The 27,893-nt window shown below is 40.6% G+C and overlaps 1 protein-coding gene across 2 annotated transcripts in view; it reads left to right on the forward strand.

Annotated features, from left to right (window-relative positions):
• Positions 1–27,893, forward strand: part of PPP4R4 (protein phosphatase 4 regulatory subunit 4) — a 77,676-nt gene that overhangs the window by 10,937 nt on the left and 38,846 nt on the right. For both annotated transcript variants that reach the window (XM_083435214.1, XM_083435213.1), the window contains exon 3: positions 16,673–16,775. In XM_083435214.1, the coding sequence (XP_083291340.1) occupies positions 16,673–16,775 (103 nt within the window). The remainder of the gene's footprint in view (positions 1–16,672; positions 16,776–27,893) is intronic.

Below are 27,893 nucleotides of genomic sequence, written 5' to 3' on the forward strand. Positions count from 1 at the left end.
ATACACCTGAAAAAATCAATTTTTTTATTGATTTAAACATGGCTTAGGCAAGGATCTGTTCCAGGATATATATGTCTGTGTAAAAATGAAGTTCCAAAAATGATAAATTAGATATTTGTTTCATTAATTATTTGAGTGTGTGTATGCCAACCTAGCAGTTCGAAAGCACGTCAAAAGTGCAAGTAGATAAATAGGTACCGCTCCGGCAGGAAGGTAAACGGCGTTTCCGTGCGCTGCTCTGGTTCACCAGAAGTGACTTAGTCATGCTGGCCACATGACCCGAAAGCTGAACGCCCGCTCCCTCGGCCAATAAAGCGAGATGAGTGCCACAACCCCAGAGTTGGCCACTACTGGACCTAAAGGTCAGGGGTCCCTTTACCTTTACCTCTATGATCTACATATATGAAACCTTTCCAGTGGCTTAAATGAGACCTGGGCCTATTCAGTAAATAACCACTTACCACCATTTTTTCATTGCTGTGTTAATATAAGTGCAGCACTTTTTAAAAAGCTGAGTATGAATCAGCTGTGGCAAGAAAGCAAAGTCACCTTAAATGATTCATTCATTCTGTAAGAAAGCTATCTCTGATCTATGGCTAACACCTAATAAAAAAGAAAACATGGCAGCTTAGCTTGATATGGTGTAGCTGTTACTTCTGAGAACCTGATCCTGGGCAATGGAGACGGTTCAAAAGGCTGAAATAATGTGGGTGGGGAGGGGATCCTAAACTTAACTAGTGATCCCATTATTTAGCTAAGGTCCAGAAAAGTGGCAACTAAGAGAATGGAAGGACAATAAGACATTAAAATGGTCCTGTCAGGTGGTATTTTGGGAAGAACTGAGAGAATGGTGCTCTTTGACTTTGTCAGAAGGTAGCAGATGTTATCAACAGTTAATTTTTTGATAAATAAAAGCACACACATAGACATGAAATAGCTAATATTTGGAATAGGCTCAAATATTCTGTAACTTGAACGTCTTCATTTGAGGAGAGCATGGAGCAGGGTGTGTGTATGTGGCCTCAGTAGGGGTGTGGCTTGGGAAAGAGGCCTGAAGAGTTTTTGGAGAGCTGAAGGGCCGCATTCAGTCCCTGGTCCTGAGGTTTCTTACCAATGTTTTTGAAAATCCTTAAAGAAGTTGCACCAGTTTACATCACTTTAAATTAAGATTTGAGTCATGAACATACATGTTTTCAGTGTTGAAGATTTAAATGAACAAATTGTCATTCCAAGAACGTGGATTGTGTGAAACTTTGTAAAGTTTGGCATGCAGGGAAGTATGGTGTGGTTGTTTCATCATAGTATTCATTTACATTAACCTCACTCATATTGAATGAACTACAGATCATTCCACTTTAGGCAGATTTTGTGATAATCGTTTGTGAAGTAATCACATGCCAGCTTCACCTGCTGCTACAGTTTGCTTGGATCTAATCAACCCGTATTTGTAAGGTGACAAAGCAGTGCTCATAAACTTTCTATCTTTGTACCATTCTACTGCACATAAGGGTGATGTGGAAAAAGTAAGATGTTGATAAAAGCAGATGCAAGTTTGCTGTATGTTGGTTTGTACAATTATAGCACAATCTGTGCATGCTGTTAGATCAGCTTGTTGGATATAAAATGGTTTTTTAAAATTATTCCCTCACGGTGACATAAAATGTGCAATTTTGTGGATTGCACATTTATCTGAAATATGACACACACAGCAGTGATTTATTCATACTTTTGCCTCTGCTGTACGTCACGCCTGAATCACAGTTTTCCCCATAACAGTATAAGCAGGACAACTCAGGCCAAGCAATTTGAGGTACACAAAGTGCACCATTAAAATGCATTGCCCTAGCTAGAGCATTCCCTTCTTTGAAGTGCTGACCCATCTTTAACGGAGTTGTCAGGTTTGCATCTGCAGACTATGTTCATGAAAGACTCCCATGTGTACTTGAAAAGGCTCTGAGTCGCAGAGCTCTTGATTAGTGTGCATGAGTCCAACTGTAAATAGTTGCCAGCCTCTCATTCTTGTGTCCATCTGTCATTCCACCAGGAGATCTCAAGCTGCTGCTTCACTACTGGTGATGGTGGAGGTGGGCAGGGTGACCACAGGTGTGTGTGTGTGTGTGTGTGTGTGTGTTGTAAACTGCTTAGAGATTCTGTTTGCATTCAAGCAGTATGTAAATTTTGTACATTATCACACACCTAGCCTACTCTAGATACGCTTTTCGCATTGATCTGCAGACAGCTCCATTCATGATAGCATTTTATACCTCAGTGGAACTTTTGCCGGCAAAAACTGTAGGACATGATGGAACACTAAATGTTACATTGTATTATCCAGCAGTGCTGCACCTCATGACCAAGATACTTCTGTAGTGTTTACCTGCAAGCAAATACTGCAAGATTCCCCACAATGTTATTTAATAGATTCCTCAATGTAGGTTCTACCTCTTTTATTGCTTCTTGTACAGTGGGGCTGAGGGAACTGATGAATTGGGGTGGGGTGGGGCCTTTAATTATTACATTTCTTTTTTATTTTATTTTACAGCAAACTTTATAAAAGAAAGAAAAAGTGAAGAAAGGAATAGATCATTAAAGCCTCATCAGGAGTTGAAGATAACCAAGGGGTATTAATTGCTGTTCTCACATGGAACAGGAAGCAATAAAATGAGAAGACCCTACAAGCAGGAAGCTTTTAGTTAAAGGCCTAGAAGCTTCACTAGATCATATTACCCTATTGTATTATCACCCACCCTGTGAAGTAAGTAGGTTAAGGACCAGTGCCTGATTCAAGGTCACAATTGAGTGTGGATTTGAATTCTGAATTTCCTGGTCCAAGTCCAGCACTATGTTTGCTATACAATGGTACCTCAGGTTGAGAACTTAATTCGTTCTAGAGGTCCGTTCTTAACCTGAAACTGTTCTCAACCTGAGGTACCACTTTAGCTCAGGTGGCCTCCTGATGCTGCCATGCTGCCGGAGCACGATTTCTGTTCTCATCCTGTAGCGAAGTTCTTAACCCAAAGTACTATTTCTGGGTTAGCAGAGTCTGTAACCTGAAGCGTATGTAACCTGAAGCGTCTGTAACCCGAGGTACCACTGTACTGGCTTTCAGAATGTTTAAAACATGAGATCTCCCTCCCTTACCTGTAGTTCAAAGGGGTACAATCCAGGAAGTTCTGCAGTGTGTGCTATTTCTGCATGTTTGAATCTTTAGAACTTTTCTGATTATGATTGCGTGTACATTGCAGGTATCGTACCCACTGTCCATAACCTTATCCTACATTAATTTAGTGGAAAGTCCAAGTAGAGTCTAAAAACTTAGAACTGTATGCACAATTAGGGTCCTTTCCTTTTTGAGGGCACCTGGTAATGCAGAGAGAGACTACACAAGTGCAAGTTGTAAACTTGTAGACTTTATCCTTACCTTCCCCTGAATATGGAGATCAAGAGGAGGGATGGTGCATCCCTTTCCTTCCATTTAATGTGTGAAAAGGGCTTCTAGCTTCAAAGTCATGAGCGGAAGGATGAACACCCACACAAGCGTGTTGGTGATTTCCAATTACTTCTTCCGTAAGAAGGAAACAGCATGTCAGCTTGCCATTAAGGAAATGCTTTCCACTATTTCTAGTACTGTGTAGCTAAAGCTTTTCTAGACGGGAGATATATTTCCTTATGTTTATAGCATTTCTTTAATTTTAAGATTGTGAGAGGGGGAGTTTTCTGTTGGCAAACAGCAATTAAAGCTTGAACTTGGTGAAATAAACTCTGAAAAAGAAAGAAAGAGGTTACCGGCATACACTTGATTTGGCAATGTCTCAAAATAGCCATTTGTCTGAATTATTCCATTCTTGCTGGCAGTTCTTTCGTCAGAAAACAAAGGAATAAGAAACTTGGATTGAGCAAGCTGATCTTGGTAAACAAGGTTACTATGATACATAGCTACAGTAGCATGCAGCCAATTCTTGTTTTTATTTAATCATAGTTAAACAACAGTGGGCTAATCATGTTGACTATCTAATGGTAAATTAAATAAACCATTGAAATGTAAGGACTCCCTTCTTTAAAACAGAAGTAGTAGGAAACCTGTGTAGAATTAGCCCATTAAATAATTCAGACACAAGCTTTGTGGCAGGTAAAGGCCAGTTTGTAACTAGATATCTTAATGAGAACAGCAGCAAATTAAACTAAGTGTATAGAGTGCGTTAGTTTTGGTTCCAGACAACTGAGACAGACAATGTAAGTAAGGTGAGATCTTTTGTTCTAAAGGTCTTCTAGCTGTCGAAGTGGGAGGTGGACTTTCCCAGCAAGGTGTGGAGAGTTGCCAGAGTGGCTTCAGATTTCTTTTATTTTTTTATTGACATGAACAACTTAAAAAACAACAACAATCAAAGCATAATAAAACATTAAAAGTTCATAACGGGTAAAAAAATAAAGAAGAAGAAGCAGCTTGCAAAAAAACCAATTCCCAAAGCCTTGTGAATAGTAGTGGTGATATTAATATAAAAATAGTAACAACCACACGTTTTCACCTGTCTCTCTGAAGGAAGACACGTGAGTCTGACAAATGGGCTTCCCAGGCTCTTGGGGCCACTATTGAGAAAGAAGGATGTCTTTTGACCTCCCTCAGTGTCTCTCTTGGGCCAAGTCAGACAAACAGAAATGATGAGATTCTTCTTTTAGGCTTTGTGTTTTCACTACAGCACCATTAGTGCATACTATCATTTACAGAGTACAGTGGTACTTCAGGTTAAGAACTTAATTAGTTCTGGAGGTCTGTTCTTAACCTGAAACTGTTCTTAACCTGAAGCACCACTTTAGCTAATGGGGCCTCCTGCTGCTGCCGCGCCGCCGGAGCACAATTTCTGTTCTCATCCTGAAGCAAAGTTCTTAACCTGAGGTAATATTTCTGAGTTAGCGGAGTCTGTAACCTGAAGCGTATGTAGCCCGAAGCGTATGTAACCCGAGGTACCACTGTATCATAAACCTAGCAACTCCCCTATGAGGAAAGATTACACCGTTTGGGGCTTTTAAGTTTAGAAAAAAGGTGATGTTTGTTTTTATATGAGGAGGTGCTCATTTATGCCACCAGACACCCACAACTAGAAGAGCTGCATGGTGTGCTTTTCTGCACATTTTAAATGGCTGCTGTCCTCCTGCCAATCTGTTTACCTGGGGCCAAGCGTGAACTGTGTCAGAGGAATAGTATGGGCTCCGAGCCTTCCTGCTGGGGAGGCTCAAACTGTCCTAGGGAGACTCACTGTATGAAAAGTTCTGTTTTGTAAAACCATACTGAAGAAAGAGTGAATTGAGTTAAGACCTTAATAGACATTGTAGATTGCTATAGCACCCTGTGGTTTGGTTAAATAACACAGCAAGCCTACCCCACCTTCTTTGTCCAGTATATGTAGATTGCAGTTTGGTGCTTGCAGGAGTATTATGGCATTGTGTAAACAAAGGTTGAAATATGACTAGCACCTGCTTTCCATTGCTGAGATGCTTGTAGACCTATAATTTCTTGAGTGTTAGGTATGCCTGCTGAGATTGCCGTGAACTCAAAAACTTATGTTGACCCCTGTATTGATCTCTGCTAGCCATAACAGACTGGGGATAAGTGGAATTAATGTAGGCAGCACAAGGGGAAGGAAAAAAAAAATTATTGTGCAATTGCCCCATGCTAGCTGGAACTTTTTCCCTGGCATCTTTCACTGGTTTTCAGGTTGAGGCCCGGGAATTTCCTATCCACAGAAATGGGGGGGGGGGGACATCTTTGGAGAACCTCTGATAGAGCATGCAGTATTGGGCAAGATGGACTAATGGTCTTGTGTGGGGGTGGGGGTGGGGGTGTTTCTGCTTGCTCACATAAGCGCATGTCGTCCCCCCCCCCAATATCTCATATTTTCGTATAACAGACAACACATTTTTCTTCTGCATAAAATGTTTCCTTTATCAGATGAAATAAGACTGTACCTGTATTATTATTATTCTTCATATGCATATTTTCTGTGGGTGTTTCTAATCTCTTTGTGTAGAGAATGTAAGCACAATCAGAAGTGGCAACTATGCCCAAAGCAATGTCAAACTTGTAACATTGTAATCTCCTAAAATTTTGATAACAAAATGCTAACAACAGATTAGTAACAATTCACACTGGTTGAAACTGATGTTATAACTCTCTGCTATCAGTACTGAAATTAGCAGTTGGGTTGCTGCCACAAAGGCAATGATATGTATCTGCAGTTCTTTTTTGTCTTGGCAACTCGTGCATTCTGGAGATGGAGAACTGAAAACCTGGAAGGGAAGTTGATGTTGACTAATCACTGATGCCATATGCTGAGTCTTCTCAGCTAATGGGTGAATGAATATTAGACATATCATGTCTTAAAGAATGTGGTTCTTGAATTCTAATAGGTGAAACAAAGAGGATAGTAGCAATGATTATTCAAAGAACATGGTATCATTGAAGAGGTTGTACATAAAGTACAGTAAACCCCAGCACGCCCAATTCAATTGCTATAATAGAAATTACAGGCTGCTCCAATCTTTGTCAACTGGTGTGAGATTCCAGGGGTCTTGGCACTCAGCCAGGTTTTTGGTTCCTTCAGAAATTAGGCACAGCAGACACTGCAGTATCTTTATGAAATATGGCCTTTATGAAATATCTTTATCTAAGATTTAGTAAAAATCTTAAAAACCAAAAAAGCCTCATAGCAATATATACACATGAGAGGGTAAGCTAAGGGTCTTTGCTTGCTGGAGACTTCACATGTTGTGATTCTCAGTTTTGTGAAAGTGTCCAACATATGTTCAACTCCTGGGCTACTGCAGTGGTTAGAAATTCGGTAGATGGGGCATGGATATCATATACCATACTTTTCTGTGTATAAGATGAGCATTTTTTATTTAAAAATTATGTCCAAAATTGGGTGTCTTCTTATACATGGATAGTGCATATTTGGAAGTTGGGATTGGTTTGTGTCACGAGCCGGAAATTGTCAAGCTGGTATTTGGCATGTTATTGGTGTCTGTGATATGGGTTGTTGTTGATTGGCTGTCACTACAGCACTAGGGTGGGTGATTGGCGGCTTCTGGTGTTGTGGGGACAGACGATAGGTGGCCTTTGTGACGTGTGCAAGTGGTAGCGTAGGTCAGGCGGGTGAGCGATTTTTGACAATTCCCCCTAAAAAAAGCTGCACAACATTTGGCCACCCCCCAAAAAAGCTCAACAACTCAGGGCAATCTCTCCCCATTTTCTTAATTTTGTGTCCCCAAAAATAGGGGGCATCTTATACACGGAGGCATCATGGAAAAATAGTATGTTAAGTATGGTACGGTAGTATGTTAAGAATTGGAATGATAACCTAAGGAAGAGGAATTGTGGCGGGAGGAAAGAGAGATGCTTTAAAAGTGGGCCTTATCAAGCATTGGAGAGTAATATTTTACATACTTTCAGCAAAACATTTCCTTTGAAGACAGTAGGACACTCTGGATCCCTTGCCCTGCATTTTACCTTTCATTTATTGTTCATTGCCACAAGAACATAAGCAGAGCCTTTCTGGATCAGAGTATCCATTTAGCTCAGCATTTCAATTGAAACACTACTCTGACCTGAAAACCAAAGCAGGCAAACAGTGAGCACAGTCATGCTTTTGATTTGTACAAGAGATTTCTTTTTTTAAGTACAGAAGGAGCCCATTGTGCTAATTTCAAAGCTGTTTCTTCAAAAGAAGTCTTCACCTGTTCTTGAAGTCTCTAGTTTTTCTTTGTAATATAGCCAGACATTTTCACACATTTGTGGTTTGACTTCCATAAGTATTCATATCCACATTACCGGTAGTTCTAAAACCTGGCTATTAGTTTATGTTCCTGGATGAGTTTCCACCACTTTTGGTTTAATCACTTGACCCTTTGTGGTGATCATTGTAGCCTCTATGTTGTTTTACAGTGGATGTGAATCACAGTAAGTGTTTTGTATACGAAAAACCATAATACGAATCAGTATGAGGCATTTGTAGCTTGACACCATTGGTACAAACTGAATGGAACAAATAAATGTCCAACTTTTGCTATTCTTGCCATTTGCATTTTGCAGTCACAAGTGATTGACCTGGTAGGAAGGAATTTGATTGTGTTTAACACTTTGTTCATAGCTATGTGAATTAAATAAACTGGATATGAAATGTACATTATGACTCAAATGCTTCTAGTTTTCCAAAAACTTTTTTGTTGTGTAATCTGCTGAATCACCATTAGCAAGCTACAGTGTCTGTGCATTTGAGGCTTTATTTGCAAAAAAACAAAAAACAAAAATAGAACCACTAGTTGCTGATATTATGGAGCAAAGCTAAGTTTTCATCAGTGTCAGATATCCGAAGGAAAGATATGCTTGCTTTATTTAACCATGACCTTCCTAATACCTTTTAGAATTTAATGAGAACTTATAAGCTGCTTCCTATATTAGTTTCCAAACCAGAGTATGGAAACAGAAATATAGAGCTTGTTCCAGTTGAACATAGGCACAGTGCATGGATATATGCAGAAGAGTCCTAGTGGCCTTATTCCTTGTTTTCCTACCAATGTGAGAGTGTTAAGTTGAATAGCAGGGAAAAGGAGATTTATACATGTGTTTTGTTTCCCATGAGTTACTTGTGCTCCAGAGCACAAAAACCTCCATATGTGTGTGCTATGCTTGTCCTTGACTGAATCCATAATATCAGGGGAAGCTTACTGCAATCTGGGCTTCCCAACACATATATCTCTTAACAGCGCAGACATTTATACTGATTTATAGTTCTGATGGTTATTAGTGTGTTTGTGTACTTCTGTATTGCAGCTTATGTATTGTACCCCACCCAGACCTCTGATGAAGGCTGTACATATGACTACAAATATCTATGTATTTAACCCAAATACTATTTGGGCAAAATAACTTGGTGATGCATTTGTACACATTTCCCTTAATTAAAATTCACACTGTGTAGTATGTGTGTGTGTGACTTCATATGCCTCGTATCTCTATGCACTGTTGGTATGAGCATCTACTCTTGGGTTTTCATTTATTTCTGCAGCAGAGTTCTTTTTACAGAAAAGTTTTCCTGCACCTTCTACTTCTTTACAGCAGCAGCAGCAGCAGCATTCCAGCTATCTCTTAGTGAAATTCCCATTACAGTCATACCTTGGGTCACAGATGCTTCAGGTTGCGTTTTTTTGGGTTACGGACCCGCTGAAACCCCGAAGTACCGGAACAGGTTACTTCTGGGTTTCGGCGGCTGTGCAGAAATAACACAGAAGCGCTAAATCGCACTTTGCGCATGCTCAGAAGTGCTGAATCACAACCCGCGCGTGCGCAGACGCGGCACTGCGGGTTGCAGAAGCTGTGGGTTGTGAACATGCCTCCTGCATAGATCCCGTTCGCAGGCCAAGCGTCCACTGTACAGGAATAAACACCATTTGGCTCAGAGTCTTTATTATTTACAAAAGTTTACATTGGTCATCAGTAAAGAGCAAAACAAATAAAGAAACATAATCTTTTCCTCCTTTTAGCCATCCGGCCAGAGACCTAACGCTGACTCATTCACATTTACGCTGACCCCAACTTAGTTGATCTCATGCCCTGATAAGGACACCTGTTCCTGGGGAAATTTTCCGTTGCCTAGCAACTTGTTCAAGGCCATTTACAAGTTTCTTCTAGAATATTCCAACAGCCCTCCTGACTTGAAATTCTGCCTTGAACACCTGGTATTCTCCCCCCTCCTTTTATTCAGTAAGTCCCAATTCCATTGTCAGCATTTGAAATTTTACAGCAGTCAAATGCTTTGTAAAAATATCTGTAGTCATAAGCTCTGTGGAACAATACCTGAGCTTGAGCCACACTTTAAAAATGCAATATTTCACATGTGCATAGAGTATATCTAAGTGTTTTGTTTTAGGTAGTATCTGGGTTAGCGGAGTCTGTAACCTGAAGTGTATGTAACCTGAAGCATATGTAACCCGAGGTACCGCTGTATGATGAATGGTTCCTTTAAGGTATCTTAAAACACGTTTCATTGCATTCCAATCTTGCTGTGTTGTCTTGGACATTTTTCTGCTAAGTATGTCAGTTGCATTTGATATGTCAGGCCTGGATATGTTTGCTAAATAAAGCAAACTTCCAATTACACTTCTGTATTTGTCAATATCCTCAAATTCTTTTTCATCATCTTGCTTTTAATATTCTAGAGTCATTGGAGTAGCAACTGGATTACAATTCTCCATGCCATTTGACTCCAGCAGAGCCTGAATTTTACTACTTGGGCTAATCAGAAAAGAGCCTGATTCATCTCTGTCTATTTGCATGCCTAGGTAATTTGCCTGTAACCTGTTAGAAGTTAGATTTTTCTATTTTACCTTATCCAGTCAGCTGTTCCAACCAGTAAGAGCTCACAAGCTGGGTGTTGCTCAGTGGTTAATAAATAAAAATAAATAAAAAAGGAGAAGACAAACAAGCAAGTCAACATTATTCTAGAAAAGACCACAATATGTATTACAGTGTTCCTTTACCCTTTGAGTCTGAAAATTTTAAAGTACAGTTGTACCTTGGTTTTTGAACAGCTTAGTTCTCAAATGTTTTGGCTCCCGGTTTGCAAACTATTTTTGGAAGCCAAATGTCCAGTGGGGATTCAGCAGCTTCAAATTGGCTGCAGCAGCTTCCTGCAGCCAATCAGAAGCCGTGCTTTGGTTTCCAAACGTTTTGGAAGTTGAACGGACTTCCAGAACTGATTCTGTTTGACTTCCAAGGTACGACTGTATTGTAAATTGATCTTGATTTTCTTGTTTTATCTATTTTTGTTGTTGTTGATGATGATGATACAATAAAGTGGTGCACAATTTTTTATGAAATAAATAAAATCAGCTGGACTCCAACTTAGTCTATAGGAGTGGATCCCTTAGAACTTACCTTTAGAGATGATGGAAAGTTGACTGAAACCACCAGCAATTATTGTTGAGAAGGCAGTTCAGGATGAATTCTGTCTCTAGTATTTTTAACTGTCCAATCCCTGACCCACTGACCAAGTTTATATGGCATGTTAAACTTTAGTGAAATGTGCAGAAGCAAGAAGGAGTTGCCATGAGCCTTAGTCCCTTGTGGACCCCCTCGCTTTTCTCCTACAGCCAGAAGGAAGACTTCAGTAGGGTTTTGCTTTGCTGAATCTTGCTTTCCTTTGTCCTGTGCATCACAGCTTGTGGTTTATAATGAATGTTGGTTAATTGAACAACCCATGGTTCAAAGTTTACTTGTTTTGAAACTGAGCTTCGTATATGCCCAGATGACAAAACAAGCTGAGATTTGGGGAAAGTGGTGTGTGTATGTGTGTGTGTGTGTGTGTGTGTGTGTGTTGGGAAGCTGTGGAAGTCCTCTTCCTGGTTGGAGGCTTGTGCTGGCTCCTTCCATACCATGCACATTTCACTGGATGCTAAGTTGCAACCTAGCCTGTTTTGTAATACAGATTTAACAGTTGTTGATGTAGGTCTGACTGTATATAAATTTAAATCTCCCATTGGTCAGTGGGAAAGAAAATCAAGGGGTAGCCACTAACAAGTTGTGCCATCAGTCGAGATCTAACCATGGACGGAAGGAGTATTGGGTATGACACATGTGTGCTCCTCTCCTGTGTTGCCCATGACCCATCTATGTTTCTGCCCTGTTTTGCCTTGCATATATGTTTGGTGGTGGAGCCGCTCAGCCAGCAGAACGACTCTGCTAGCATATCTGTAACTGTGGTGTCATATCTTGTATTCCTCTAGTGCAGGGTTCCCCAAATTTCGGTCTCCAGCTGGTTTTGGACTGCAGTTCCCACCATCCCTGACCACTGGTCCTCTTAGTTAGGGATGATGGGAGTGGTAGTCCAAAAACAGCTGGAGACCTAAGTTTGGGAAACGCTGCAAGTGTATTGGGGCTTCTGCCAAATGTTAAAACCTTCTTGACCAGTAGTTCTTGAGAATCTGTACCTCGTGTCATGCACATGGCTGATTAAATTATTGTTTCTTTGCATATGAGTAGAAACAATAGTTCTGAAGCAAAAATTATACTTTCTTTTTAGGACTTCTGAGTAGACTTGGCAAGGATTGTTTGAGCCCTAACAAAGATGATTGATTGGTTGTGCCCATGTTTTGGAAGAAAATGGGTTTTTAAAGTTGGTATTGGTCACGGGGACTTGCTTGATGCTAAAGACAGTTCCCTAAATATATCTTGAGTTGGAGGATCACGGTTAAGATGCACACTTGAGTTGCATGAAATCTGTAATTTGCATATCTTTCTCATGAATATGCAAGTTCCTGTTCTGTGAACGCCTTGTACTAATTCTATCGCGCTCTGATAATAGTAACCTTTAATTGTGAAAAGCTTTCAGTAACTCATGGAAATTTTTACTATGTGGGTCAGAATATTGAGTGCTAATAATTTGTGGTGAATTTGGGCTCCATTTTATCTTGAGGTTTCTTATTTAAGTAAGTCGCATATTTAAATGTATCTTTTAAATCACAAGGGATTAGGAGCTTGCTTTTTATATTTTATCTATAACAATAGTGAACTGAATCCTTATGAAGTCTGAATGGCCCTATCCATCAACAAGAGGGAGGTGTCAGCATAAGAGGGAGGTATCAAAGGTTTGTAGAAGTACAAAAAACCACATGCACAACCCTTTAGAAAAAGGCCCAAAGTGGTGGAGGACGTGAAAGACAGCCCAGTGAGGACTGACCATGCTTAGTGGGCTTAGGACGGTAGTGAAATGGAGTATCCTGCAAAAGGGCATGAACATTTCTTGCTGAACAGGAGCACTCCAAACCACAGCATTTTGTTGCCATTTGTATGTGTATTAACTCAACATAAATATTAAAACCTTGACAGATTGAGCTTTGTAGGTAAATGAGACTCTGGTTATTATGATTTGTGGAATTGTTGTATTTTAAATTGATTTTATCTTATATTTCTGCATTGTTTGTCCTTTTTTGTACATCATTTTGGAATTTCTTCATATGTTAAAGCAGTTTGTATATATTTTAACACAAATAATCATGCTGCTGTTGTCAGGTTTCCAATGAGCTTTCAGGTTGTTCAAAAGTTATTTGGAAGGCTGCAAAGAATATATATTGCCCCCAGCCATGTGAAATGACTTTTTGATATACTGTGGAGAGTCTTGTCATTTCTATCCTTTGTCCCACTATGTTTCATGATGCGCAGCTTGAACAGATTAGGGCCCACTGAATTCAACTGGAGTTTCTCCCAAGTAATTTAAGAATTGCAGCCTTACTATTTCTGAGGCATGCATCCAAAACTGTTAATGGATCTGCTTATCCACTTAGTAATGGTGATAAGAAAGCTCTCTAAATATGTTTCTGAAGGCAAGGCATTGAGATAAGCTCATATTCAGAGTTTACATCAGTCATTATCTTGAAGTCTATTTGAGCAGAACGCTCTGCCTTGACTTCAGAAACATAGTGCTAGAGCAGGATCCTCCAGCTTCTACAACCTTCAACATGCTCTAGACTAACTAGTGTTGCCATTGGTTTTTTTTGTAGTTGGTGGGGTGATGACAAACTAACTGGGTGGAAGCGGGAATGGGGTGAAGCGCTGAAATCCTGAGCAACAGCATGGAGCACTGCAACATTTTGTTGCAGGACCTGATTGTTTGTAATCTAATATCACTATACATAGCTTAACTTCTATAGAAAAAAATTGAAAATGTAGAAATGATTTTCCCTCCATGAAAACCTTAGCATTGTGAAGTTTGTTCACACAATGGCAGAATAGTTAAGTTGACTAAGTTTTGGGAGAGCTTTCCTGTGTTTAGTGCTTTTAATAACATGACACTTTCTAGACAATGCTGAATTTGCAGCAGCCCCTGATTGAAATAAAAAGTGTGTGTGTATATTTTGATGCATCTTACAGTGTTAAAACTGCTGGAGTGACCACAATATGATAGATGGTTTTAATTCAGAATCGCTAAAGAGCAGAGGATCACCAACTCTGCTATTTCAGTAGAAATAAAAGAAAAATCTTCCACAGTTGGAAAATTACAGCTTGTGTAGGTGTTAAAAACCCTCTGCTTCTCATTTTAAATTGACAGCAAGCCAGCCACTTGGAGCTTTTTTTTTTTTTAAGGAAAGGCCTCGTTTTTCTTTAGAATTGCATATCATCACACCACTTTTTTGCGCTAACATACAGTTTACACAAATGCTGGCTTCCTCTTTGTGCTAAAATGAACGAATCTCTTCCCATCCCCCCTGCCACATCATTTTATTGGTTAACTTCACGGAAAAGGATTCACATATATGTGTTTATTATAGTATAGCATGTTAACGTGTGATGAAGATTTTTTTTTTTTAAGCAGGATTAATATGAAAAAGATTTATCTAGTACAGAATTAAGAACTTCCCGTAAAGACAAATCTTGGAAGCAATTCAAAACTTTGCTATAGTTTGAGAGACTGACACTGTGTACTTAACATTTCCATCTGGACCCTTTTATTTTTAAAAATATGTGTGAATTTATTAACAGAAACATGAACATGTGAAAGTGCCTTATACTGAGTCAGATAATTAGTGCATCTGGACATACTGTCTTCAAGGTCTCAGACAGATGTATTTTCTAGTAACGCTACCTGAATTCCTTTTAACCATATATGTTGTGGTTTGAATTGAATATGTTGTGCATTCAATTTTGAGTTTTTTGTTATGTGCCTCTTTCTACTACAAATAAGCAATGAGGTTATTCTTATGTTCCTTATATTTCTTCCCTCCCCAGCCCTTCAAAAGGACCCCAGTTGAATATCCCTAAAGTTTTTATAACAGATGTTATATTATTCAAGGATAATGATTCCCCAGTATGAGAGTTGTCTAATACATATACATACATATACCGGTATATCTATCTTTCTATCTATTAGTTAAATTAATGAAATCCAATATTCTGCATAATAGCCTGCCTTATTACTGAAGAAACCCATTCTGATTGTATGTCAAGATGTAGATTGGAGTCCGTAACTGAACTACTGTAACTGAATGTTGGTTTTCATCTCAAATTTGTCTACTAAGGGTATTTCCCCAGCACTCAAGTTACAGTTTCCCCCATATATAGCATAAGGCTCAAGTGCCAGAACCAGCTATTGTGAGGCTCCTAAAATATCATCCCATGCTCATGTTATAAATTTGTCTCCTGTCCTGTATGTAGATAAGCCCATGGGTGAGAAGAGATTCTGGAAGGAGCAGGAGTAGGCAAAGGGGAAGGGCCGTAGCTCAGTGGTAGAGCATTTGCTCTGTATGCAGAAAGTGCTTGGTTCCATCCTTGGCATCTCCAGGTAGGGCTAGGAAGGGATTCCTTGTCTGAGACCCTGGAGAGGCACTCCCAATCAGCACAGATTATACTAAGCTACATGGACCAATACTCTAATTCAGTATTATGCAGCTGCCTATGTTCTGTTCCTATGTAAGCCAATCAAAAGCATACCAGCCACTCAGTCAGTAGCAAGTACTAGCCTGGAGGAGCTGGACTTTGGACAGCTCCATGTTAACAGCTTGTTCCAACAAGGTCTGGAGCCCAACTGAGCTGTTGTGGCAAGAATGGACAGCCTGCAGCCCTACAAATATTTCTGGACTCCAGCTCCCATTAGGCCAGGAAGCATGGCCAGTGGTCACAGATGATGGGAGTTGCAGTCCCACAGCACTTGGAGAGCCACAGGTTCTCAATCCCTGCTTTATGGGGAGGAATATAGAAGGACCTTTTCCAGGTTCTGCTTCCTCTGGATGAAATGGTTGGTGGATGAAGGAAGAGTATCTTACGGTACTTTGAAAGCAGAGCTACAATAATTTGATTCCAAGCACTTAGCATCTTCACTCCTTTTGTTCACTGAGATCCAGCTCTGTGAGAAGTGAAATGACAAGGAACCTGGCAGAGGGCCTTCTTGGTAGTGGCACCAACCCTGTGGAATGCCCTCTCATCAGATGTCAAGGAGATAAGTAGCTATGCAACCTTTAGAAGGCATCCGAAGGCAGCCCTGTATAGGGAACTTTTAAATGTTTAATGTTTTATTATGTTTTTATATATCTTGGTAGCTGCTCAGAGTGACTGGGGCAACCCAGTCTGGTGGGTGGGGTACAATTATTATTATTAATAATAATAATAACAACAACAACAACAACAACAATAATAACAACAACTGGTTATTACAGATTACTCTTGCTTGTGGTTTCAGGGTTGAGATTACATTCTTACCAAGCCCCCTCAAGTTAGCAGTTGCTTTATTGGTGATGCAAAAATACTACTTGCTACACATCTGGAAATGATAAGACTTTCATTGGCTTGTAACAGTTTCTTGCCTCAGCTGCATGTTGCTTCTGTTTTGGTAAAACAATTAAAATTGTGTTTTAAGGATACATTGTGACTTTACTGAATGCATTTCAATCACATCACATCGGAGGTAGAATGTTTTCGTTGTGTATTGTTATGCTACTTCTAGTTAATTAAATGAAGATTTGTGTTGCATGCACTTTTAAATTAAATTTCAAAGCGTTAAATACGTGTAATTTATGTATTGTAATGCTTAAACAAGAGAGATATGAGCAAAAGTTTTTTGGGTTTTTTTGTCTTTTGCTAAAGATGTTCTCATTGCAAAATACTTTAAAACAAATTTTTTTTTATAAGTTCTGGTCAGGATATCCAAGGAACAAGCGTGGTTGCAAGTCTTCCAGTTCTGATGCGACAGAATCCTGCAGAGACGCTAAGGAGAGTCCTGCCAAAAGTTAGAGTAAGTGTAGTATGCTTTACTTTGATTGTTGTTTTTTATCTTCTTTAAAATAATTGAATGTGGCCCACATCCCATTCTTGCTAATGACAAAGCTCCCATTGATTTTAACAGTTGTGAGTCAGACCTTCAATAAAGAAGGCAACAAAAGAAAACATGTTTTTCAGATTGAATAACATACTCCAATAGCACTGTATTGGTAACTCATTATAATTAGTGTATTTGTATGAGATTTTAGTTATTTAACCATATATGGAAAATTAAAACTGCTAGCTATCCTGATGAGATGAATGCATGTTTATTGCATTATTCTGGGATATCAGGGCTATTGGTTTCCAATAGTTGTCTCCAGTCAATAATTTGTCTACTGGTTTATTTATGTATGCATTTAAGGCTTGCTTATACTATCCTGGGCTGAGGGCAGATTACAAAACATTTATATTTTATTTAACAAGGGAGTGACAGGGACAGGTTTTGACTCAAAAGGGCTTGCAATCACACACACACACACACACACACACACAATGTTTTAGTTTGAAAACTTTAGACTTTTCACAAACCCTTAGGTATAATTTAATTTCCTCCTCCAAAACCCTAAGCTTTCACCAAGAGAACTCCTTCCACCCAGTTCAAACACCTGCTCTTTCATTTACATGTTGTATGTGATCCAAAGAACCCATTATTTAAGGAGCTGTTCAGCTAGCTCTGGGCATTTAGTGTGGCCTTGGACTTGTCATTCTTGAACAATAGTGCTCCATGCTGTGTTGTAAGATGAAAAGGCCTATGGAAGACGCAGAAGCTCTTTGGTACACCTAAAGTAGTGGAAGGGATTGCAGACAATAGTGCCTCTGTGTATACTGCCTGTGCTAATGGAATCCTGTTGTAGCTTGGAAATGCTTGTATAAAATATGAAGTTGTTTGAGATCCGTATTGGAAGCCATGGTCCAAGTGTCCTTCCCATCTGAGTTGAGGAAGGTGGAGACTGGTGACAGCGCAGCATCCCAAGGGACGCTTGAATGGTGCCTACCCTTCTAACTTTTAGGCCTACCAGATAAATACATTCATGGGGGGGGGGGTGGAGCTTGTAATTAGATTTTTCTTTCGGTGCTGTTGTTTTTATTTTCTGGTACGCCTATGAATTTCTACTTGTATACATTCTTAATCTTACTGTTTCCTTTCGGATTTTTTCTCTCTCTAATTGGCTTTGTATGAACTAGTGTTTTATTTTTGTTGTGGCTGCTTTGGATATTTAGGATGTAATTCTATATTGCAGTCTGACACTTGAGGTCCTATAGGTTTAGACATGAGCCTTCCTATGCTGGTGGAATGTGGCCATGACTCAGTCGTCCAAGCCATTCTGCTTATGACGTTGTGCTGTCAGAAAGGCTGAAATGGGATGGGAATGTGGGCAGCATGGCAAAGAAGCACACTTAATGTGTATCCTGCAAAATAAGTCTCCATCTCCATTGCAGAGCTAGAACTAAGAATTTTACTCCCACTGATTTCAGAGTAAGGGGATTTTTTTTTTTAGCCAACAATTAAAGATTTTGACTATGCTGTATGTGTTGTTTCTTTGTTGTCAAGGATTGATAGACAGGGATCCATTTCCCCCACCCTAGTAGTGGAATATAGTGTTTTTTTAAAAAAAATTTAGAAGTTTTTATTGTTTCTAAATACTTTATTTTTATTTTTAAATTGATTGCTTTGCTTCTTTGCTGTCTGCTGCCATGAGCTCCTTTTGGGAGGAAGCATGGGAGTGATGATGATGATGATACTACTAATAATAATTATATATGACCTCAGGGGTGGGCAAGAGGCTTGATGGGCTCTAAGACAGTGAGCTGTCCTTTATCGACTCAGTCAGGTCCCCTGATTGGATGCTGCCAGGGTGTATGAGACAGTGAGCGGGGTTCAGAAGAGATGAGGGGGAGAAAGACAGGTTGAGAGAAGAACTCCATGCAATCCTGAGTCGGCCACTGGAGGTCGCTGCTGTCAGTGTGTTTCTGTGGCTGCCTTCATTGCATATCCTGGTCCCTGCTGTTGGCTGCTTGCCAGCAAAGTGGCTCATGAACCCCTGAGTGGCTGATGACCCCTTGTCCGTTCCTGTGTGTATGTGTGCTCACGTGTGATGCTTGTAAAACTGGTTGTGAGGAGCATTAGGGGATTCAAACCCCTGTCTGTAGGGAGAGATGCAGGGGGAACATCATTGTCTGCGCCACTGAGGCTGATGGAGTGGGGCGGACGTGGTGTTGTGCATGTTTTGTGTGTGGTGAAGCAGGTTGTGTGCCTTAGCCCCTTCATGTATGCTTACCATGTGGTGGACGCTGGCAGAATTTTCAGGGACGTTGTGGGTGTGTCTGTCATTGCTATGCTGTTTGTGTGTTTTCTGTGTTATGTGTTTTCACCTTGTCCCCTTAGGCCAAGCACGCATGGATGCAGCAGCTGTTCCATCAGTGGAGTGGCAGCACAATATTAACGTAGAATTGCTCTGTCTATTTTCGCAGCCTCTTCAGTCTGACTTACAGGAAGCATTTCCCTTTTGTTTAAAGATTTGTTCCCTTAGATTTCCCTTTTGTTAAAGAATTCTCTTTCTGTTACAAGTGTGACATCTACTGAAGGGTTCAGTTGTTGTTAGTTGTTAGGTATGTGGCCTTCTAGTAAGGAAGTAGTAGGAGTCCTAATGATAAATTGCCCCCTTTTAATTGGCTGAGCCATGTGTGGCATTTGAAATCTTGCCGACTGAAGTTCTGGAACACATCTGAACATTTGTTTGTTGGTTCTTCTTTCATTTAAGTTCTGAACAAAGTGGCAATTTTCTAATTTAGCCCAAGGGCTCTTTAATATATTTCCAGCATATTCCCATCCGCCTCTTTCTTCCTGCGTTTCCCTGAATTATTTGATAGACTTTAAAGGTCATCCATAATAGTGACTGTGGAGGCTTTGGGGGGAAACAGAACAAACGGAAAAGGAGTAATAATTGTAAGTGCTTGCAAGAGCCTCAGACTATCATTGCTAATAATTTGGGCTAATCTTTTTCATGTTGTCATGGCTCTTATTCTTAGGTGGTCTGCAAGCTGAACATTACGCTGGTTCACTTTTCTCTTTAAAATGACAAGATGAGAAGAAACCTTTGACTTATTAAAAATGTCAGCTTACTTGACTATAGTGTTGTGATATGGGTATCTTCTGACTTTTTACTGAAGGAAGAAGACTTCTAAGAATAGCTTGACTGTGAGGTCTCTCTCAGCAGAGTAGGTGAAGAGTATTTTGAAACATACTTCCTGTTTGGGTACTATTTGGCCCTTCGGTTTCAGGCTCCCATGTAACCCTCCTCAACTCTCACCTTTGCCCTCAGCACAGAGAAAAGGTACTGAGTGAGGGCAACCTTCTACCTTTAAATCATGAGTTCAAATAAATAGGAGGTTTCTCTGGTGCATTCTTTTGTCTTCTGCAAGCAACAAGATAAATGGGATAGGAAGTGTACAAGCCCAGAGATTATATTCAGAAAAACATGTGGGAGCTGAAATTTTGTAAGCCATCAAGGGTGTACACACTTAGTGTCCCTCCTTCAACCTTTTTGCATTCAGTTCTGCAGTAACAGCATTTTACAGAATGCAATTAGATTTCTCCAATTAGGAATCCTGATTATGCAGGGTAGGACCAGGAGCCAGTCGAGTCACTGGGGGAAAGGCTTGTGTGGACAGGCATCTTTTCCCAACCCATTATATGCCCACATGTACTCTTTTGTTGCCTGGAGAGGGCTTAGGTCTGTTTCAGATCCTACTCTAAAAATAGCATCCTCATCCAAAGAAGACCTGGACAAGTGAAGTTTCTACTTCTTTGAGTTGCTGTTCATAGCAGTTGAATGTTATAGTTTGAGATGACTATTGTTGCCATTAGTAGTATTGCACAAAGTTCAGGCTTGTTAGTAATTATTTATTTCACTACTGTGGCATCTAGATTTTTCAGAAGTATGTTAACATATTAATTTGCATTTATTTGAATATACTGTATAAGCTACCGTAATTCATTTTGAGATTTCAGGATAGCATACAAGCAATCATTGTGGGGGGGGGGGGGGATCTAAATATAACAAAATGGCTTAAAGCACAACATATTTTGCATTCTGTCATCCTTATCCAGCTCAGCTAACACAATCAGAAAGGTCTTATACTGCTTTCAAAATATTCACAGGTTTTCTGTAGGTAGTTTCACCATTTCTTAGAAAACTTTATTTCAGTGGAGTGGAAATGGTTCTTCAACACGTTTTTTAACACACCCGACAATAAACAGGGTTCTTACTTTGCCTGGGAATGTGGTTGATAATTGGATAATCTTGCACTAATTATTATTTCACATCAGAAAACTAGCTGGTCAGCTGATGTGGAACTGACAGGCAGTGACTTGTTCTTGGGTGCCGAATAGCAAGTAAATCCATGACTACTTTTGCCTCTCTTCTTAGATAGTATATCATTCTATTATGGCTGGAGTCCCACTTGCTCCTGTTGACATTATTTTGTCATATATCATGGGCTGAATAATGATTCTGCATATCAGCATGGGTGGGGACTTGGCAAAAGCAGCAATTATGCCTGCCCTGTGTATCCTTCCATTCTTTATGAATCATGGTTGGGCTACCATGAAAGCCAAAACTCCTCAGTCTCCCAGCTCAGTGCAATCTTCCTATTTCACTTGCAAATGGCAGTTAAAGAGCACTCAAGTCAGGAGACAAGAAATGAATTATTATTATTATTATTATTATTATTATTATTATTATTATTAAATTTGTATACCACCCTATACCTGCAGTTCTCAGGGTGGTTCACAAGATAAAATATGTGAAGTCCCATTTGTGATCATGTTTCAAACTAACGTTATAATAGTCTGACCTTATGTAGTCTGGTTCTAACCTCTTTCACATGAATAGCAAGTGGATCTGAGCTGCAGAAATGATTCAGTTGAGCCTTTCATCCCATCCTTGGCTCCCAGTCCTTTCCACCTGATTTTTTCATGACAGGATGCAGTGGGAAAGAGTGAAACGAACACCAAGACTTAGGGTTTCTTCCATAACCGGAACAGAAGCAAAGGGGGGGGGCACATCTTGCTACTTCCTCCAAGGTTGTCACCTATGACAACTGTCTTATTTGTCTAATGGGCAAGCCAGCACTGTTCATTCTGAGTTTCTTGCTATTGCAAGCTAAGCAGCTGGTATGTGGGAGAAGATTGGAAGGAGATGCTTAGTATGCATTAAAAAAAGGACATGTAATGGTTTGCTCCCGGAATCTTGGGATTTATGCTGCTGTTTATGAGCTAGTTAAATGTAAACCATTCTGAGAAGATGGATTTAGACAGAGGAGTGGCTAATGGGCATGCTCTGACATCCTCAAATTACGGGTACAGTGGTGCCCCGCAAGACGAATGCCTCGCAAGACGGAAAACCCGCTAGACGAAAGGGTTTTCCGTTTTGGAGGTGCTTCGCAAAACGAATTTGCTATGGGCTTGCTTCGCAAGACGAAAATGTCTTGCGAGTTCCTGCAGGGTTTTTTCCCCTCCCCCCCTTTTTCCCAAGCCGCTAAGCCGCTTAACAGCTGATCGCTAAGCTGCTTATCAGCTGATCCACTAAGCCCGCTAAGCCGCTAATAGCCTTTTAGCAGCTAATCCGCTAATCCCTTAAGCCTTTAAAAGCCGCTAATAGCGCTAATAGCGCTAAGCCGCTAATGGGCTTGCTTCGCAAGACGAAAAAAACCGCAAGACGAAGAGACTCGCGGAACGGATTCTTTTCGTCTTGCGAGGCACCACTGTATAATAACAACACTGGTCCTCAAAACGTTCTTATCAAGGTGTGGCAATGTGATAAATACAGATTTTGTACTGTAAATCTCCTGGCCTGTTACATATGTTCTAATGTACTGTGACTCCTGGCCTGTTACATATGTTCTAAATAATAGAATTTTAGTGTAAAGTCGATTGCTTTTGTTCTGGTAATGCCTTAGGGGTGTATCCAACACTGCTCATGTATAAACAGAGCAGACTTCTGCTTATGCAATGGGACTTCACCTTCCGCTCCTGCCTGCAGTCGGCTGTGTTCCCTCAAAATCTGCTCCAAATGATTGAAGGAATGCACTGGGGCAGCTGTTGGTAGTGCAAGGGGGACTGCAGGGGAGAGCAGGGAAGTTAGGCTCCTCTTGTGTAATATTGGGTCCTTCCCATAGTTAACTTTCTTGCCAAAACTCAAAAGACAAGTTGGCTTAGTGCTCAAAATGTCTTGCAATCAGGAATGCCGGAAGTGTGTGCATTACATACAAGGATGATGCATTCTTTTATTTCAAAAAAACTATTTTCAAGGAGAAGGAAGTGAACATCTTTGTAAATCCTGATCACTAGGATCCCTTTGGGTCAACAAAAGGAGTATTGCACTTATGGCAAGTTCAGTTTAAGTGCATGTCAGTTAGAGCTCAGGCTGCCCAATGGCCTAGCACAAGGTTTGGTTTAGTAACTTCACTCCTCTAGGTCACAGTTCTAAAGCTGCCATTGTTTTTCTTGGGAACAGAGAACTAACTGACCGTCATTTGAGAAGGCTTTTAGATATCATCTGTTGCCTTTTCCAAGCAGCAACCACTATTGTACGAATCCCCATGGGACCTTTCTTCTGGGTAGGCTCTGATACTTTTAAAAGACTGTGGCAGGCAGCCTGTTGATTATTGCGTTTATTTATATACCGCTTGATATTAAGGAAAGCTCCAAGTGGATTACAAAAATACTGAAATGAAATAATGAAATCAACAGTGGCCAAAAAGAAATAAAACATATGCAACTTCTCCATGTCTCTATAGGCTTGCCTAATCAAAAACATTTTAAGCAGGCACCAAAAAAAGAGTACAGAGAAGATGCCTGCCTGATGTCAATAAGCAGGCAGTTCCAAAGTGTAGGTGCTGCCACACCAAAATATTGATTTCTTAGAAGTATGGATCTAGTATTATATGCTACCTATAACAGTGCCAGTTCTGCAGATCCAAGTAGTCAAGTGGGCATAAATGAGATCAAGTGACCCTAGTCTGCTCCTGCTCCTAATCTGTTGGTGCTTTCTTGCCTTTCTCCCCAATGTTCTGTCAGTCTCAATTTGTTTTCCCACTACAAGATATCCGTGCCTTGTTCTATGGGATTCTAAGGGATATTTAATGGCATTCAAGGGCAAACCCTTAGTGAAAAATTAGAGAAACTTGGAATTGTAAAATATATTTGAATTACACTTATCATCCAGTAAAATGCTAAATATAGCTCTTTAATCAAGGCACACAGGCACTATGGTGAACATATCTAAATCTTCCTCCTTAAACGTGAATAATTGATTTTCCTTATATTTTTATGTTTCATATGTGTAATTCTGGATTGACATTTCCATATTGAGCTGTCATGGTTGTTCGTCTTGCATAGAGGAAATGACGTGTGCACGTTCTATTCACGCAACAGCTGTCAGCAAAATCTTTAAGCCAGGATGTTTCACTTGGATGTCAAGTCTTTCAGTTTTGTGCCATAAATTTCCACCTTGGTGCAGCTCTTTCTATGTATCAGAGTCATCAAGGAAGGTTGAAGCACTGCACCTTTTTTATTCCTTTGTAATACCTTTGTGTAGGTTTTAAAAGAGCTTGACAGTTTATATTGTCAGCTTTCACTCTGACAGCATACTAGAAATTAGAATTTACTTAACATTTCATTTATTATACTGTTAACCATTTGAGCAGATTACTTTACCTTTTAACAAATAGGATGAGTGTATCAATAAATCTCATTCTACGTATACTTAAAAATACGGAATGTCTTGCCTTCCCACCTCCCAGATGATATACCTCATCTTATGCGCATTTGACTTATGCAATTTCAACTGTACACAGTGGAAGACAGTCCGGTTGAAATTGTGCAAGTCAAGTCCCAAGCAAGCCCAATAACTTACAAGCTCTTTCAATGGCAGGTTCACTTGGGGTCACTCAGGCAAGACTCACTTGGTGGGCTGGTTCTGAGACTGGTGGTAAATAATAATAATAATAATAATAATAATAATAATAATAATAATAAATAATTAATAATAATAATAATTTATTATTTGTACCCCGCCCATCTGGCTGGGTTTCCCCAGCCACTCTGGGTGGCTTCCAACAAAGATTAAAAATACATTAAAATGTCACACATTAAAAACTTCCCTGAACAGGGCTGCCTTCAAATGTCTTTTAAATGTCAGGTAGTTGTTTATCTCTTTGACATCTGATGGGAGGGCGTTCCACAGGGCGGGCGCCACTACCAAGAAGGCTCTCTGCCTGGTTCCCTGTAGCTTTGCTTCTTGCAATGAGGGAACTGCCAGAAGGCCCTCGGCACTGGACCTCAGTGTCCGGGCAGAACGATGGGGATGGAGACGCTCCTTCAGGTATACTGGGCCGAGGCCGTTTAGGGCTTTAAAGCTCAACACCAACACTTTGAATTGTGCTCGGAAATGTACTGGGAGCCAATGTAGTTCTTTCAAGACTGGTGTTATGTGGTCTCAGCAGCCACCCCCAGTCACCAGTCGAGCTGCTGCATTCTGGAGTAGTTGTAGTTTCTTGGTTACTTTCAAAGGTAGCCCCACGTAGAGCGCATTGCAGTAGTCCAAGCGTGAGACTAGAGAATGCACCACTCTGGTGAGACAGTCCACGGGCAGGTAGGGTCTCAGCCTGCGTACCAGATGGAGCTGGTAGACAGCTGCCCTGGATACAGAATTGACCTGCGCCTCCATGGACAGCTGTGAGTCCAAAATGACTCCCAGGCTGTGTTCCTGGTCCTTCAGGGGCACAGTTACCCCATTCAGGATCAGGGGGTCCTCCACACCAGCCCCACAAGAACAGTACTTTTGTCTTGTCAGGATTCAACCTCAATCCATTAGCCGCCATCCATTCTCCAACTGCCTCCAGGCACTCGTACGGGACGTTCATCGCCTTCACTGGTTCTGATTTGAAAGAGAGGTAGAGCTCTCACAAGATCTCGCGGGACAATGTGACTTCCCTCAAGATCTCATGGGAGCATCCCTAGCACTTTTAGAGCTGGTGTGCCAGTAAGGCTGAGAGCTTAATAGCTCTTTTCTTACTGGGTAACCCCAAGCGGACCCGGAGTGAAAAGAGCTTTTAAGGTCTTGGCCTTGTTTGCTGGGCAAGGCCCACTCAGAACACTAACTCTAGGATTGCTGGGGATGCTCTCTCTCCCCCCCCCCCTTCATCAGCCACTTTAGAGGAGGCAGGCTGGCTAGCTGCAGGGCAGCTCCAAGGGTTTGGTTATACGCAATTTCGGCGTACACACCTAACCCTTGGAACCGAACCCCCATTTAAGATGAGGCATTGCTGTACTATAAACGTTCTTTCTATATCAATAATTTAGGAAGTAAAGTTAAATATTGGCCTGTACATTTTAGACGTCTCTTCTAGGTATGCAGTAGATTTGTATCTCCAGCTCAGAGGCACAACACATAAATTGAAATGAGTTCTACTTGATTTGTGTTGACAGACCTATGCTGTGCACGGAGGAAATCACATGAATATAGAAGCTTCACTAAACAGGAAAGATACCTAAAGCCACAGTTAATGATATTCAGTACAAAACATTATAATCCATTTACATCTTTGCCATACTGATGCCTGATGCACAGGAGTCTGTCAGTGCTTTTGGTGTATTTATGCCATTTATTGATTATACCAATGCGCGTCATTGTGATAGACTGATTGTGTATGGAGAGAGGGCACCTCTCTAGACTCTGTATGAAGACCCACACTGTACTGCAGGGGAGTTTGGGCTGCACTTTGCTGGAGGCAGGGCAGGCAGGTGTTGCTCACACTGCCACATTTCCCCCTACTGAATTTACCTCTCCCCACCACAAGTGGAGTGAGTGGCAGCCACTCTGCAGGAAATAAATGAGTTCACTCAGTACTGGTTAAGAATCCCCATATCCTGCCCCAAGTTAACTCCATATCTGAGGTGAGCCACAGGTTTTGCCCCCCAAACTGTGTTCCACATTGCAGCCCAGTTATTTTGTCCAATAGAATTTAGCAGGATCAATTGAAAACAGCCAGACCCCATACACAACAGAATCTTGGGAATCTTAATACATACTGGGTGAACTCTCCTCAGCTTGTTTGAGAAGTGGCTTTGTATTTTGAAGGGTTTGTTTTTGTTTTGTGGGTGTTCAAGAAATAGCTTGTTTGTTTCCAAGAACTCTGTTTGGGCTAAACACTGTTCATGCATGCTGATTGTGCTGCAGCTTATCAGATTGCCCACTGTGAATTGTAATTCCAAGCACCAGCTATGGCTGCCATGTGGAAAGTGAGCCCCCATCCCACAGTGCCAAAAAAAGTACACCAGGGAGCAAGTGGGGTTTTTTTTTAGAACTGGGTGGTGGCAGCATTAATATAAAGTTTTGGTAGCAAACAATTCATAGAAGTGACCCGAGTGGCGAAGATGCCAAACAATAGTGGCTCAGTTTTGTTTGCTTGCTTGCATTTTTTAAAGCCAAGAAGAGTTTCAGCAAGAGTAAGGGGTTAATATTAAAGAACAAATGCACATCCACAGACTAAGCAGCCTTGACTGCTGAACTCTCACATGTAGCAGAATTCTAGTTCCAGAAATTAACTTTTGAGTGAAACGTGTTATAATTCATACCACTTGAGAATTAGCTGGATTATTTTGTATTCCAAGCCAGGAGTGTGACCAATACACAACATTGGGGCTATGATTTATATAGTTGTGTGTGTATATCGAAAGGAACAACCTAAACAATCCGGTGTGAGTTTAAGTAATGAGGATGGGCAGAAATTGTTTGTTTATTTAAAATATTTATATGCCTCTGTTGATACAATGCCCCACAGCTGTTTACAATATATAATACAGTGGTGCCCCGCAAGACGAATGCCTCGCAAGACGGAAAACCCGCAAGACGAAAGGGTTTTCTGTTTTCAGAGGTGCTTCGCAGGACGAATTTCTCTATGGGCTTGCTTTGCAAGATGAAAATGTCTTGCGATTCTTGAGGTTTTTCCCCGCTCCCCAACCCCTTTTTCTAAAGCGCTAAGCTGCTAATAGCCTTTTAGCAGCTAATCCGCTAATCCCTTA

The sequence above is a fragment of the Podarcis tiliguerta genome (genome assembly GCF_965153285.1).
Source record: "Podarcis tiliguerta genome assembly, chromosome: 1".
NCBI classification, from domain to species: Eukaryota; Metazoa; Chordata; class Lepidosauria; order Squamata; family Lacertidae; genus Podarcis; species Podarcis tiliguerta.